At 39.1% G+C, this 14,747-nt stretch overlaps 7 protein-coding genes across 7 annotated transcripts; all 7 read left to right on the top strand.

Annotated features, from left to right (window-relative positions):
- The first annotated feature begins 3 nt into the window (after positions 1–3).
- On the top strand, positions 4–6,054 carry BDF20DRAFT_974886 (male sterility protein-domain-containing protein). The gene is made up of 5 exons (XM_053085066.1): positions 4–702; positions 768–1,409; positions 1,483–4,235; positions 4,296–5,376; positions 5,460–6,054. Exons 1-5 carry the CDS (start codon positions 136–138, stop codon positions 5,793–5,795), a joined length of 5,379 nt encoding a protein of 1,792 aa, XP_052936683.1. The 5' UTR covers positions 4–135; the 3' UTR covers positions 5,796–6,054.
- A 90-nt stretch (positions 6,055–6,144) lies between these two features.
- BDF20DRAFT_913253 (uncharacterized protein) lies at positions 6,145–9,191 on the top strand (the record flags this gene model as incomplete). Its single annotated transcript, XM_053084045.1, has 2 exons — positions 6,145–6,939; positions 7,026–9,191. 2 exons carry the CDS (start codon positions 6,145–6,147, stop codon positions 9,189–9,191), a joined length of 2,961 nt encoding a protein of 986 aa, XP_052936682.1.
- Positions 9,192–9,667: 476 nt separating this feature from the next.
- Positions 9,668–10,760, top strand: BDF20DRAFT_871352 (ADP-ribosylation factor-like protein 8B). Its single transcript, XM_053081100.1, has 5 exons — positions 9,668–9,753; positions 9,825–9,893; positions 10,001–10,155; positions 10,226–10,387; positions 10,470–10,760. Exons 1-5 carry the CDS (start codon positions 9,700–9,702, stop codon positions 10,585–10,587), a joined length of 558 nt encoding a protein of 185 aa, XP_052936681.1. The 5' UTR covers positions 9,668–9,699; the 3' UTR covers positions 10,588–10,760.
- Positions 10,761–10,833: 73 nt separating this feature from the next.
- Positions 10,834–12,821, top strand: BDF20DRAFT_871349 (uncharacterized protein). Its single transcript, XM_053081099.1, has one exon. The coding sequence runs from the start codon at positions 11,265–11,267 to the stop codon at positions 12,702–12,704; it is 1,440 nt and encodes a 479-aa protein (XP_052936680.1). The 5' UTR covers positions 10,834–11,264; the 3' UTR covers positions 12,705–12,821.
- A 39-nt stretch (positions 12,822–12,860) lies between these two features.
- Positions 12,861–13,891, top strand: BDF20DRAFT_940813 (solute carrier family 35 member SLC35F1/F2/F6; the record flags this gene model as incomplete). The annotated part of the gene is made up of 3 exons (XM_053084789.1): positions 12,861–13,074; positions 13,182–13,211; positions 13,294–13,891. The coding sequence occupies 3 exons, from the start codon at positions 12,861–12,863 to the stop codon at positions 13,548–13,550; spliced, it is 501 nt and encodes a 166-aa protein (XP_052936679.1). The 3' UTR covers positions 13,551–13,891.
- Positions 13,721–14,065, top strand: BDF20DRAFT_974881 (solute carrier family 35 member SLC35F1/F2/F6; the record flags this gene model as incomplete). Its single annotated transcript, XM_053085065.1, has 2 exons — positions 13,721–13,837; positions 13,917–14,065. Coding segments are annotated over 2 exons (205 nt in total), but the record flags the coding sequence as incomplete, so codon positions are not given.
- Positions 13,961–14,665, top strand: BDF20DRAFT_527915 (uncharacterized protein). Its single transcript, XM_053075671.1, has 2 exons — positions 13,961–14,197; positions 14,270–14,665. The coding sequence occupies exons 1-2, from the start codon at positions 14,081–14,083 to the stop codon at positions 14,489–14,491; spliced, it is 339 nt and encodes a 112-aa protein (XP_052936677.1). The 5' UTR covers positions 13,961–14,080; the 3' UTR covers positions 14,492–14,665.
- Positions 14,666–14,747: the final 82 nt, after the last annotated feature.

The following is a 14,747-nucleotide window of genomic DNA, read 5'->3' as shown; positions in this document are numbered from 1 at the left end:
AGTTAGCCGTCTCGCTCTGCCTCTCGTCCTTTTTCAATTTTAAACCTTTTTTGCACAACCTAGTCAAGATTATAGGACAGTACATAATCAGCGCTAATACACTTATTCCTCGAATTCTTACATTTTATAACTGATATGGCAGACTCTTCGACGGCTGTACCCACCATTTCCATAATAACCCCAGAATTGAAGGTTGAAGATTGTCAAGTACCTAGTGGATCTGTTACTCCAGAATCACCCACCATATTTGAGTTTGCCAAACAACTTGAGAAGCAACAGAAAGCTGGCTCATTTGGCACTATTGATTCAGAGGATGTCCATCATCAAAAACAAAACCAGCTGAATGTTGATGAAGCGATTGATTTAGAATACAAAAAAGAAAACAGTAAAAACACTTGTAAGGAAAGCGATGGAACGAAAGAGCAGGATCTTTTAACAGAAGAGCAGAGCAATAAAGCTTGGTGTAGTAAAGAGAAACTTGATTCACCAGACACTGCAGATACTGCCATTCGATCATTCTATCATGGGAAGAGTATTTTGATCACAGGTGCAACTGGATTTATCGGCAAGGCTGTTTTATGGAAACTGATTCAGTCACTGCATGATTCTGTTGATAAAATATACTTGCTTTTTACCCAGCAACACAGTAGACAAAGGCTAACAGCCAGAGGGAGGTTTTATGAAGACATTTTATCAAATAAAGTAAGCATTGGCTAAGCAAGACTCGACTGAGATAGAAGAATTTAACTGAAATTGCTTATTTCAAGGCTTTCACCACTTTACGTAGGTCCATCGGAGCAGCCGAATTCGATGATTTTGTTGATAGAAGAGTGTATCCATTTTATTGCGAATTGACCGAAAGTAATATTGGACTGTCAGATACGGATATACAGCTAATATCAGAACACTCAGGGCAGCAAAATATGATTGTTTTTCATTGTGCTGGTAGTATGGATGGCGCAGAGTCAATTCACCAAACTGTCAAGACAAATACTTATGGTACTCTACAGCTCTATAACTTCCTTAAGAAAAACCAGCAATGGACAATATTAGCTTTCCTTCACCTATCGATTCTTCAACCGCAATTCAAAAATAGCAGTGAAAACTATTTATATCCTTTACCAGAATTCACAACAATTGAGAATGAGCAGCAGCCTTCAGTAATGGAACTCTTAGGTGAATGTATGAATCCCCAGTCAGAAGTCATTCAGCAAGTTATGCAGCAGCAACGAAAATATGGATCGAATAACATGTACAAAAATTCTTATCTATTCGCTAAATCTCTAACAGAACATGTGTTGGTGGATCAAGTGATACGGAATAAAGAAGTTGGAATGGAACAGATTCCGATAGCGATATTGAGATTGAGTTCAGTCGGCCCTAGTGTACAGGAGCCATTGATTGGTTGGGTAAGAGCATTTATTAGTAAAGCTTCATTTTTTTAATGCAATGCGGACTAAAAGATGCTTCCTACGAAATTAGGCCGATGGTGTCAACGGTCTGAATGGGATAATCTTGTTGATGGGCAAAGGAGATAATAAAGTAATACCGGCTAGCTCGGGTCACACAGTGGCTGATGTTGTACCAGTGGACTATGTGGCACGTTTGATGATATGTAGTGCTGCTACTATTATAAATCCCAATACTGCTCAAGGCGCTTATACCACACCCAAACCAATACCATCACAAACATCCGCCACTTCGACAAATGTAGCAACTGTATTGTCTGCTGCAACCAATAATAGCGAAAGTAGACAATTCACTATGCTACCATCAGAATATGCAGCTTCTAAACGTCCTTCAGCTACCTCACGCCATAAAAGAACCTCAAGCGTAGCAAGCAATAGACGTAGCTTTCAACTTTATTCCAACAGCTCAAAGAACGTATTACCACCACAACAATGTACTATACCCGTGATATACCATGTCTCGAATGCTGATAAACGCCCTGTTAGTTGGCAAATGGCCTATAATTCCATACGCCAGTACTGGATGAAAGCCACCAATGTTACTTTATTACCAGCTAAATCATACTTTACGACTTCGCCACTGTCCATAGATACGCCTTCTCCTAGGAGTTCCTTGATAAATGAAACAGCAATTACAGCAGTAGCAGCCGCAGGAGTTGGCCTTTCGAGGGCACGTACTGTTATGACGTCTTTACGCGGATACTATTCAGGGAATTCTCATGATAATTCCATTAAGAGAAAGTCACTTATAACGCAGCAACAAAATCGAACAGTAAACAGCAATCGTAATTCTCATCGAATGAGTCGAACTTTGGATAAAGCAAGTAAATCTACTTTTATAATGAAGGACACTATTTATTGTAACGCTTCCGGTACTTTCTTCGATGCAAATGATGTGATTTCGACCACTAACAAAGGCAGCTCACCAGAGGGTATCAGTAACATAATGTACCTGAACATGGCATTGAGGTTCTGTGATTTTCGATCATGTTTGGAAGCTAATGATACATTTGACCCCAACTTGCTTGTTCCAGAGGACGCTGACCATCAGTTTTGGGTTAGCTACTTTCTCAACGCTAGTTACGGTATACACTACTTTGTATGTCAGGAAATCAGTCATACTCGCATCCCCACACCTGTTTCCGGCTGGAATTGCAGCATACAGCCTGTCATTGAAGGTGTTGATGAAGAAGAGGCAGATTATTACCAACAAGTCATTGCTCGTCAAGTGAATAGTATCATTTTTTCGCAGGATCAAGTAACTCAACGAACCAACCGCATGGTCCAGCATGTCAAATTTCTTTTGCAACATCCTCATATTGCTACTGCTGAAATGAGAGCTGCAGTTCAACAAAAGAAAAAAGATAGTGTTTGGTTAACGGACTTGGACGATGCTCTTGATGATTACTGTCAAGATGATGATATACTTCAATATCAAGAAAACAGTAGCGGTATGAAAGAACATAGTAGTCACCGTACCATTACAATGGCCTTGGGAAGATGGCGACGCAAAGTAGGTAGTTCGGATGAGTCTGTCAAAGTGATTGTTTTGAATGATAAACGGGTCAATCAAGCTATTACCCACATTACTCAAAAGGCCGGTGTCTCAAAACAAACTGCTGTTAATGAAGCCATCAAAATTTTAATGCGTATGAGTGAACGTACCCAGCTTGCATTTGTTTGGTTCACAGGTTCTTTCCTTCGCTCCCTCTTAGATAATATGTTTGATCATGTTCGTATTTCAAAAGATCAGTTACGTATGATACGACAAGCTACTATGGGCAAACGTGTAGTCTATGTTCCTGTTTCTAAATCCATATTAGATCCTCTGTTAGTATGGTACCTCGCTATTCGTTATCGTTTACCTGTCCCTGCATTAGCATGCGATGAAGTATTGGTACATATGGGACCTATTTCTGATGTATACCGATTAGCTGGCGCTTACTATATTAAAAGAGATAGGACGAAGCGTTCACCCTTGAATTCAGCAGTAACAGCAGCATATACACAAGTACTATTGAGGGAACATGGCGCTTTGAGTTTTTGTTTAGAAAGATCACGATCGCGGACTGGCAAATACCAGGAGGCTTATCCAGACGGATTTGTCGACATGATTATCGAGGCAACCTTACAAACTAACCAAGGCTCTTCTTCATCGTCCAGAGTATCATCATCTAATTATAGTAGTGGTGCCGCTACGATTGGAAATACATTCTCTAGAATTGTCTCGGCAGAGATAACGTCACCACCAGAATCCCCTTCTTCAGCTGTGACTACAGACAGTGCATCCTCAACTTTAAGTATGGAGAGTACAGCTTCAAAAGAACATCAGCAACGTCAATACTTTTCACAGCGCAAAGTTCATAAAGATGTTGTATTTGTGCCTCTCAATATCACTTATGAGAATGTGCCTGAATTGTCCTATTTAATTGATCAAGTACTTGAATCTCGACCTATGTCCACTGCTAAAGTTTCTTCTGTAGATAGAAGCGGCACTATGTCATCCCGTCCTTCACTTGTTTCAAGTATGTCTTCCCCACCGTCTTCGCCCTTATCTACCATTCCTCAACGGTCCTCGACTATTACTCTGATGCGCCCAAGTGAAGCCAAAGATCGTCGCAAGACATTATTATCTGAGTCTCAGGGTGGTATTGCATCGGATTTGATTAAAAAGAAAGGCGGTCATATCACATTCGGTGTTGGTTCTTTGATTAGCGTTCAAGATGTGGCAGAAGAGGTTAGTCGGCAAATGCTATCTGACGAAGGGTAAGGGGCTTGTTTCTATTTAACCATCAGTACAAGTTTAATAACAACTTTGTTTTGTAGGTCCTCTGTAACGAACACATACGAAGATGAATTAGTGATAGAGATTACAAGGCGCATTCACGAATCACAACGTAAAGCTCTCGTCGTCTCCCCTATCTCTATGATATCTGCTATTATTTTATATGGCCGTGCTACCCATGGTGTATGTATAGGTAAAATAAAAGACTTGATGGAATGGATGAAAAGCGAAATTATTCAGTACTATGGATATACTGTTGAATGGCAAGACGGAGAGGACCTCGATACCATCATTTTGACTAGCTTCAAATTACTTGACGAGGCCAAGAACATTATTATTGAAGGATCCAATGGTACTAAAGATTACATAAATGACGATAACACCAATATTCGTGTCAATGATCATGCTGATAACGTCATGACGCTATCATACTATGCCAATCAAATGGTCGATATCTTTTTGCTTGATGCGTTTTTTGCTGTTGTCTATTTGTCATTCTTGGAAGACGATGTGCTTCTAGAAGAATTCAAAGACCGATTCCGTTTCTTATTACAACTGCTGGAAAAAGAATTTGTATTGCTGTGGAATCTAGAAGATAAGTTCAAGACAGTTATTGATCGTTATTTAGCCAAGAAATTCATTCGTTTCACAGAAGATGAGGATACCAAGAAGGGCGGCATGAAGCGACTAGAATTACTGGTCAATATGGAGAATGATCCTGTGCGTTACGAACGAATGATCTTTTTGGCGTCATTAGTATACCCTACAGTGGATGCTTATTGGATTACATCATGTTCTCTATCGGCTTTAGAAGCAGTACCTATGTTACCTCGTAGTGTCGTGCCTTTGTTGACACAGTGGATTGCCACCCATTTGATATCTGGTAGACGTACTTTGTATCGTGAAGTTCTATCGACAGAGTCAAGTAAAATAGCCGTAGACGTCTTTATGTCTATGGGCTTCCTACATGAAATTCAATCAAAAGAAAAATTATCACCAGACGCACAAATTTTGCTGCATGAATTAGGAGTGCCCACATCAGAAATCTTGATTGAATTAACAGGACAAAATAAGAATGGAGGCAAGACTCCTATATCGCCGCAAGATCCTGAAGGCATGATGGTAAGTTGGGAAAGCCTATTTCGAAGTAGTAACAGGATGGTATAAGGGGCATTGTTTTTGATTTCATAACCTTTGATTTATAGAAGGCGGTTATGGCACAAATTCAAATGAATCGTGCTAATTCGAATATGGCTGACCTTTGCCAACAAATTGATACCTACCGCCTGGGTGCTGCTTCACAGAGGGAAAGCTTTCAGAATGCGCAAGTCTTCCAAAAATGCTTACGACAAATCAAAGGTATTTTACAAGCGAATACAAGTTTCGCGAAAAGACGGCATATTGAGTTACCTTCTGAGGATGAACATGGTTTGGTACAATTGGTATATTCATTGTTAGCTAGTAGCGTACCAGCAAGTGGGGACAGAGCAGCGCAGGTTCGTGCTTTGAGGCGAATTTCTGAGGCCTATAATTTGCGTTAAGCAATTCTGAATCTATTACTTCTCTCCGTCTATGTTCTTAATTACTTCAGTTCCTGGTTTATTTATATTGCTATATACATTATCTTACTCAACGGCTTCAAACTTCGTTGACAATAATCCATATTTGTAGACAAAACCTCTCTCCCCCCACCCCCAACCTCCTTAACTTTGTATTGCTATTATTTGTAACGTGACAGACTAAAATTGTATGTGATTGGTATTAGCTTGTGCGAGAAAAAGGAAATAAAATGGCGGTTTCAAACTTTCATGCGCGGCACTTTTTGATTTTATTAGGTTTTTTGGCGCTCCCCTTTCCATTTTCCTCTTGATAAATATTTTACAGTTCTCAATGACGATTCTCGGGGACGATTCTGAATCTGATTCTTCGGAAGAGGAATGGGTTTTCACGTCAGTAGAACAGAATGCAGATCAAAATACTGATAATCTTGATCGATTGATATCATCGGCCGAAAGGTCAGAGGCGACTAGTCATACGCAAATCCATCCAACTCGTCCGAAGCAACAGACCTATCTCCATAGCGATCATCACAACGATGATCGAGCCATAGCAGAGATTGAAGAGACTAACGCTATTCATGATGTAGATACTGCTGCTCCTTTACGAATAGCGCAAAAGCATGTGAGGCAACAATCATTCGCGAGAAGAACCTCTCCAGCAACACAAAAGCAACCCTCCACACCGCCCTCGCCTTCCCCACCGAAAAATTTGCTATTTCAATTACCACAAAGCACGCCTATAAGGATTTCGACGCCTGTACCCACTTCAGGAACGAACCCTCCCCTTCTCGGACCCTATCGACCCAAATCGAGCAATTCGATCGTTCTAAATCCATCTTCACCCGTATTCCTACCGGCCAAACTGTCTCAGCCAGTCTTGTCTTCAACCCTACCTTCCAACCGCTCAAAATCCCCTACCCTCAGTTTACAATACATCAGCGATATTGAATTGAAAATGCTTTGTATAGCCAATAATTCACTTTTGTTGATTACTCGCTTAGTGAGTGTTTATAAAAACGCCGAAGTTTTCAGCCGTATTCGTGAAATCGAAACCCAAGCTTCGTTTATCGAGATACGTTTGAAGAATAAGCTTCACTATTGCAAAGATCCTTGCGACTTCATTTTGGTGAGTATTCGTACTACATTTTACTCGTCAGATTTGCATCTCATAAAAAAAAAAAATATACTCGGGCGCATTGAAAAATAATATAGGATGCTCTTGAATATCTCAGTCACCACGCTGAAGCGAAGAAGAATATGCAGCATAAATTCAGAAAACAGCTATGTACTGTTTTATGTCAAGCTATACATATGTATTTAAATATGGCTTTAGATAGACGACTGGATCTGAAGCTACAACCTGATAAAAAGCGAGAAGAGGACAATGATGGGAAGAAGAAACGAGAAGAAAAAGACAAAAAGGCACAGATACCCAAAGAAATCGATTTGATATCATTTGAAGAAACACAACCACCCACACAGCCGCTAGAGCCAACCATTGATTTGATTAGTTTTGATGATGAGGACGATGATCAAGAGGAGCAAAGCTTGCTGAACGATGATGACTGCAGTGATACGAACTTGTTATTGTTCCCTAATGATGCGAAACAAGAAGCATCTGCCGATTCCTTACCTATGGAACATGAGCCATCCATGGCCGCAGAAGAGAAAGAGGAACACAACGATACTGATACAGATATAGACGTAGATTTGGAAGTCTCTGACTCGGACGAGGAAGTCATCACTATTGGCCAATTGTTGGGAGTATCGGACAACATCATAGAACAAATTTCATTGACACGAACGCATCAAGAACGGCTGCTTCAGATGACTACCTCTCTTCCTTCACCCATTATAGTCTATTATGCGCTAGAAGTGTTTAAAATTCCTTCCATTGCCTCTCGTGGATGTGCTTTTGAAGAAGAAGGAGTCAAGTTGGCGCAAACGTTAATGCAGCATGCTTTTTATGACGAAGCAGTGGCAACCATTCGCAAACTCAACCTCTTCTCACATTACCCACCTGATACAACAGCTAATTCGTTTCTTACCGGTGGTTACGGCAAGCATCTACATACCCTCTATGCTGGCCATCCTGAATTACAGAAGCAACTGCTCTCGTACATCAACAAGCAACTTCGATTCAACTTTGCAGGTCGTCTCGGCATTGTTCCTGAAGAACATTTCACTGACCTACGAGATGGAGGTGACACGACAACACCCTTATTAAGACTCAAAGAACGTAAATTTCAAAAAGAGATTGCCAATTGTGGAAATAAAGTGCTTAGAGATCTTGCTATACCCCAGGAAGTAGCCGATAAAGACTATTACTTCATTACGTTATCTGGTAAATATGCTTGTTTACGTTACATATTGGCGCAAAGATCCGTCCAACAGTCAGAGGAGGAGGACGATTCTATCTCTTCCAGTGAGAATTTCAATGGCCTGCTCGATTTGATATGCCAGGAAAACCCGGTGATAGCCAAATTGTGCATTAAAGAATTGGTGGATACAGGCGATACAGTAGCAGCGCCTTACTTTGCATCGCGCTATGACCAGCAGGATTTTTATTGTCTCTATAATACATTGCCATTAGAGAAGCGCCTCCTGGGTGTTGTGAAAGGTGAGCAAATGTCGAAGCATAAGTCTTCGTTTATGAGTCGAAAAGCGCCTCGCCTTCAAGCATCGCGTTACTATGAACTGCCGCCACGCATCAAACGAGTGCTTGTGAATTCACGTGAAACGCTGATGTTGATGAAGGATATCCTGTCGGTTTCAAATGTATGCGGATTGGATACAGAATGGATACCGGCTTTTGCTTCGAAAAATGGTGACGACAAGACGGCGTTAATGCAAATTGCTTCGGATATTGATGATTACGTCTTTCTGCTGGATTTGAAAACGATGTATGCATCAGAGAATGTCCAGTTGTTGGGATGGACAGAGATCATATTGAAGCTGTTGTTTGAAGACGCAGAAATACTTAAATTGGCGTTTGACTTTACTGGCGACTTTTCCAAATTACACAATTCTATACCCTCGTCGACGCATTGGAGCGTCACCTCCATGATGGATTTGAAAAATTTGAAAACTATGAAAGGAGAGTCCATCATAGGAGGCTTGAATGGTGTCGTTTACTCATTTTTAGATGCCAATCTATCTAAAAAACAACAATTAAGCAATTGGGAACAGCGACCTCTGTCAGAAGCACAGTGTATTTATGCGGCCATTGACGCTGTGTGTATTTTGGATGTGTTTTCGGTGCTTTGCCAACTAAATCATCCTTTCATACGCCATCTGCCAGAGAATTTTACAAAAGCCATACCAGAACCATCCTTTCCTCCTCTCAACCGACCTTCGAACCACCCATTATATAAGTAAAAAAAAAAAAAAAAAAACCAAAAAAAAAACCCAAAAAAAAACCAGGTTTGCCCTACCAATGGATGGGGATCGATACTATTTGGTCTTTATCCATAGCCATATTTTATAAGTACGGAATCTTTTTTTAAAGATGATACCACACCATTTCTACTACTTATGAAAGAGTTAATTTCTAAGAGACTTGCCCTATTGAAACACATTTTCCAATAAATAGAACAGACCAACATAGAGATTTCAAACAAATATTGATATGCTTGAGTTGAAGGGTAATGAATATTAAAATGGACGGCAACCAATACGACAATGCAGTTATATTTGCATACCTTTTTTGCAATTCATTCTCCTTTATGGTGTTACCCATCAACATCAGTGGGGTTGTATGTGCTGCTGCTTTGATTTTTCAAACTTCGACTGAAATTCGCTCTTTAATTCAAAAACAACTAAAAAAGATAAAGTTTCCTATGCTTTTTGTTTCCTTTCTGTTGAATCCTTTAACAATAAAAAGCAAATGTCTGGTATCATTCAGTGGTTCATAGATTGGTTGAGAAGTTTATTCTTTAAAGTAGCCCGAACATTACGCTTTCTACAGACGCCAGTAGAACATGGCCTAACGAAGCTCATTGTTTTGTTTAGACTGAAATGGAGTTGACGTTGGTGGGGCTTCAAAACAGTGGCAAGACAACACTTGTAAACGTCATAGCAGTAAAGTATAAAAGAAAAATGATGAACCCTCGTTTGATGAAGCAAAAATGGAAAAAAAAAAAAGTAAAGCAATGGGGTCGACAAGGGAGATGCTAACTTTCATCTAGTCAGGACAGTTCATTGAGGATGCTATTCCAACAGTCGGTTTCAATATGAGAAAGATGACAAAAGGGAATGTTACGATGAAATTATGGGATATAGGCGGTCAACCACGTTTTAGAAGCATGTGGGAAAGATATTGTCGAGGCGTGAATGCTATAGTGTAGGTTACTGAGCGAAAAGGTCAATGATAAGTCTAGCTTACTCATTGCCAACGTCATGCCTTGTCTCAGTTTTGTTGTAGATGCTGCAGATCGTTCCAAGTTACAGGCAGCCTGTACAGAGTTAAAAAACCTATTAGAGAAACCACAATTGGCCAATATTCCTGTTCTTGTTTTGGGTAACAAGAACGATTTGCCTGAAGCATTAAGAGCGGAAGAATTGATTGAAGTTTTGTATGATTGGTTTTTTTTTTTTTTTTGTAAGGACAAAAGTTAAACAGCTTTCATGATCTTAACCTATATATCATTCTGATAGGCATTTGAAGTCAATTACAAATCGTGAAGTATCCTGTTATTCTATTTCAGCAAAGAACCAAGTCAATATCGATATCACATTGCAATGGCTTATTAAGAAAGGAAAAGGTCAGAAATAATGAGCCCTCATAAGGGATGGAATGATAATTTATTGATAATGATGGCTATGATATCCTCTTGAACAAGATAAACTATTTTTTTTTAATATTTAAATAAATTCTTACATATACCTTTTTATTTTTTCTACAACCTAAGCACATAGTTGCACGAAAAAAAAAAAAAAAAAAAAAAAATAAAAAAAAAATAGTGCATTCTGCATAAAACAATAAAAAAGGGGTTCCCTTAAATTTCGTGACTTGACAGAAATTTCAAGTTTTTTTTTTTTTTTTGAAGAGCCCTCTTTTGTCATCTTTCACCTTGTTTTTTTTTGTTTTTAACGAATACACATCTCGCATCGATCCTGTCTTGGGTCATTTGTCTTTATCACTCCCAGACTCATAGCAGCTACAGCATTACAGAATCAATAGCAATTCAACTCGGAAGCCTACCTTGAAACGCATATCCTATGACTCTAGACAATATCTCTAGCGACCTTTTCTGTATATTCCTGGAAGATGATATCGAGTAAATATGCCCAGTCATTCGTGTAAAATAGAGTGAGATGAATGCATCTATCCTAGTCAACTAAGTTGTCAAATTTTTTGATTCCCTAATTAGCAACAATGAATTGTTTTTTGATGCTGATACCCCACCCGCCATCACAAAAGATCCAAGAAGACTTTATCATAAAAAAGAAATGCAACATGAATTACAGTTGATACGTTTAGAATCAAAACATGCTCAGGATTGGGCCAAGTTCAACGAAGCGTTTGCCGAGACTGCAGAAAAAATACCAGAATCTGAGCCAGTATGCTATTCAGACATTCTATTGGGAACGACTGCTTTGGAGTTGTTATTAACAGATATCAAGGAGACGATCAGTTGTGCTACAGCAGTAGAAAGCAACCCTGCCAGTTCACTGCCAACACACACCGGTGACGTGGACACGAATGATCATAGTAATCACAGTAGCAGCAGTAACGTCACGGAGGATACCATGGATGTCGATGAGATCAACGAAGATATTTTCGTTGATGTGGAAGACCCAGAGGATGATGCTACCATGGATAGTGAAACGTCAAAACTAAAGAGAAAGATGGGTATGGAAAAGAAGACAAGAAAGAAGATGCGAATTGAAAACAAGGTGCTCAGGAGAAAATACAGAGAAGCATTCAACGAGTTAAAGAAGAAACAGCAAGAGGAAATCAAATGTGTGTTGACATTGCAGTTGGCAGAATTGAATGATTTACCAGAAGAGTATCAGAGGCGTAAGTTGCAGTCATTACCTTCCCATTTGCAAGACCTGTTAAGAGATAAAAATGAAGAGGATGCGGCAACGATGCCCACATTGCCATTAAAGAGAACTGCTACAGCTGACGAAGACGCCAAAGACAGGGACATGGATACCAGTAAAGTGAAAAAAGCACGTGTTGAAGAAACAATAAAAAGCGAAAAGAAAAAGAAGAAAGATAGCCTAACTGCAGATGGGAGAGACAATAGCAAAAATAGCAAAGTGGACGATAAAAACATATCGAGCAGCACAACAGCAAACCATGACAGTATGAAGAAGAGTACATCCACAACAACAACAACCACCACTTCTTTTTCATCCACGTGTAAGAGTTCAAGTAATAAATCAGCAGCAGCAGAAGCCAATGCACCTTCATCATTAAAAACTAGCAAGAAAAAGGATAAGCACAACAAATATAAGCCAACCACATCATCGCCTCTTGTCACTGGGGCTGCCTATACTAAAATCGACGTACCATCGTCCTCTTCTTCATTGCAAGCGCAAACGCAGCAACCTCTCTTTTTCAATCATCCGGAAAGCAGCCAGAAGAAGAAAGGTAGAAAATTCCACACCATGTTAGGACCCAACTGTACCCTCTTCATCAGAAATAAGCCTCGACGCTCTGTCATTATCAGAGATGCAGAAGGACATGAGCAATACTATGGCGATCCTGTAGACTACAATGATGCGATCTTTGGCATCAAGAGAGACAACAACCCGGTCTTTCAGCGACTGATGGACGGTCGGCAATACTTATTCTATAGGAATGAGAAGGGCAAGGTTTTGACCATTGGAACGACGGCACAGATTCAACCGCAAATCAAGAAATACTTTTTATCGCAATGAAGAGTTTTTTCAAAAGCCAGCCTATTTATTCATTTCCACAGTTGATTGGATAGCGTCTTTATATTCCCCTTTTTTTTTTTAAGGCTCTATCTCTTTTTTTTTTTTTTTTTTTTTTTTTTCCTTTGCTTTTTGTGTTGCAAAAGAATAAAAATTATTATGCAAAAAAGTAGCAGCAGAAATGTGTTGGCTATTTGTTTAGGACAATTATTATCGTTGTGTATTACAGGAACCAGTTCAGTCTCATCAGCCTTATGGAAACATTATTCCATCAATATACCCTTTACACAGAATTTTTGCAATTATTTATTGTTGGCCATTGTCTACCGTCTGATCTACGGACATCGGCAACCCAACGGAAACTCAACGAGGAGTATGAAGATTCAATGGCGTTGTAAAGTGTGCAAAACGATCTATCGAAGGTTGAATTGTACTTTTCATAGGGCTCACTGAATGGGGTTTTTTTTTTTTGTAAACTAGTTTTGGGCTTTTCTGTTGCTGATGTTCAAGGTTTGTCAAAAAAGAGGGAAAAAAACAGCTGATAATGCTTCATGTGTATCTCAACTTCTGATATGAATATAATGTATGCCAGCAAATGTATTAGTTGTATTAGCCTTCAAAAATACATCATTATTGTCTGTTTTGTTGTTATCGGCCTGGACAACGCCTTGCATCATGTTACTGTCAACTTATTTCCTGCATGCACACTATAGTAAAACTCATATTCAGAGTGCTGTACTGTGCATGATAGGCTTGATTGTACTTGTGTATTCTGATACCATCCATCCTACTCAAGTTGGAACGAGTCCTACTGGTAAAAAGCCGAGTCAGTTGTCATTGCATTTGTGAATGTGTGATTTTTCTTAATTGTATTTATATCGTTATAGATAATCATCATTGGATAGGTGATCTTGTCGGAGTAAGTTTGATTTTTGCTGTAAAAATGTGATATCCCCATTCGGAAGTTTTGTTAATCTGTGAAAAAAAAAAAAAAAACACTTGCAAAAAAAGTTGTGCAGTGCAACCTTGTATGCGGTCAGTAATGTAACTGAGGAGCATTTAGTACAACACTACTCAACTACTGAATTCCTGGGCCAAGCAGGCTTGTGGGGATCTATTCTTTGCGGTTTACAAGCGTAAGAGCTCTTGTGCACAAAACGTTATGTGGTCATTCTTTTTCTGATGTCATTGACAAGCTATCTATTTGAAATGTAGTGTCTACTTTGAATTTGGCTACATCGTCCGAATTCAATGGACATGGCCGATTGGTATTTATTTGCAAAAAAAGGAAAAGCCAGAATGAAAAAGCAAAAAAGACTGACATTTTCTTTATTGAAACAGTTTTATTGATTTCAGCTTACGTCCTATGCTTGTTTTGTATGTATTCACTAGTACCAACTATGTGTCGTATGGCAGGTGCAACGTTTTTGAGCATGAGTTTGATCACAAGCAATTTCTATTCTTTAATCGCTGGTCTAGTCTTCTTAGATGCAGAGGTAGCGTGCTAACTTTAATATCTCCTTGTGGACAAATCTGAGACTTATTTCTTCTTTTTTGATTTGTTGTAGATGCCCACATTATACCCAATAGCCTATATTTTAGTCATTATAGGCGTTACTATATATACTTTGGCTCCTCTTCCTACTACTTCATCTCCTTCTACTGCTACTGATGCAACAACGAGCCATCACCATAAAAATGATGAAGAGGGTTTTCCGATCATGCATGGTTCTTCCTCTTCTTCTTTTTCTTCTTCCTCTTCTGTTGGACATGCTTATCAATCTCTCTGACTCCCTCTAAAGCAAACGAATGAGAATACCATTTTTAAACGCAAGAATCGCTAGTAAAAGTTTAAAAAAGTTTATTGTAAAAGAGAAGCATTATGACAAAACGGTTATTCTACTTTTGGGGAGATGAAAGTTTTAAAATGATTTTTGTAACAAAAAAGGGATTTTTACGATTCCTTTTTTTTTTTTACCTGTTTTTTTTTTTTTCTTAATGACCCTCAAGTAGAACAACGGTTTTTTTTTGGTTTTTTTGTTAAAA

This window comes from Mycotypha africana (assembly GCF_025528875.1).
Source record: "Mycotypha africana strain NRRL 2978 chromosome Unknown BDF20scaffold_5, whole genome shotgun sequence".
In the NCBI taxonomy this organism is placed as follows: domain Eukaryota; kingdom Fungi; phylum Mucoromycota; class Mucoromycetes; order Mucorales; family Mycotyphaceae; genus Mycotypha; species Mycotypha africana.
The sequence above is the reverse complement of the archived record's forward strand: the minus strand, read 5'-3'. Positions and strand labels throughout refer to the sequence as shown.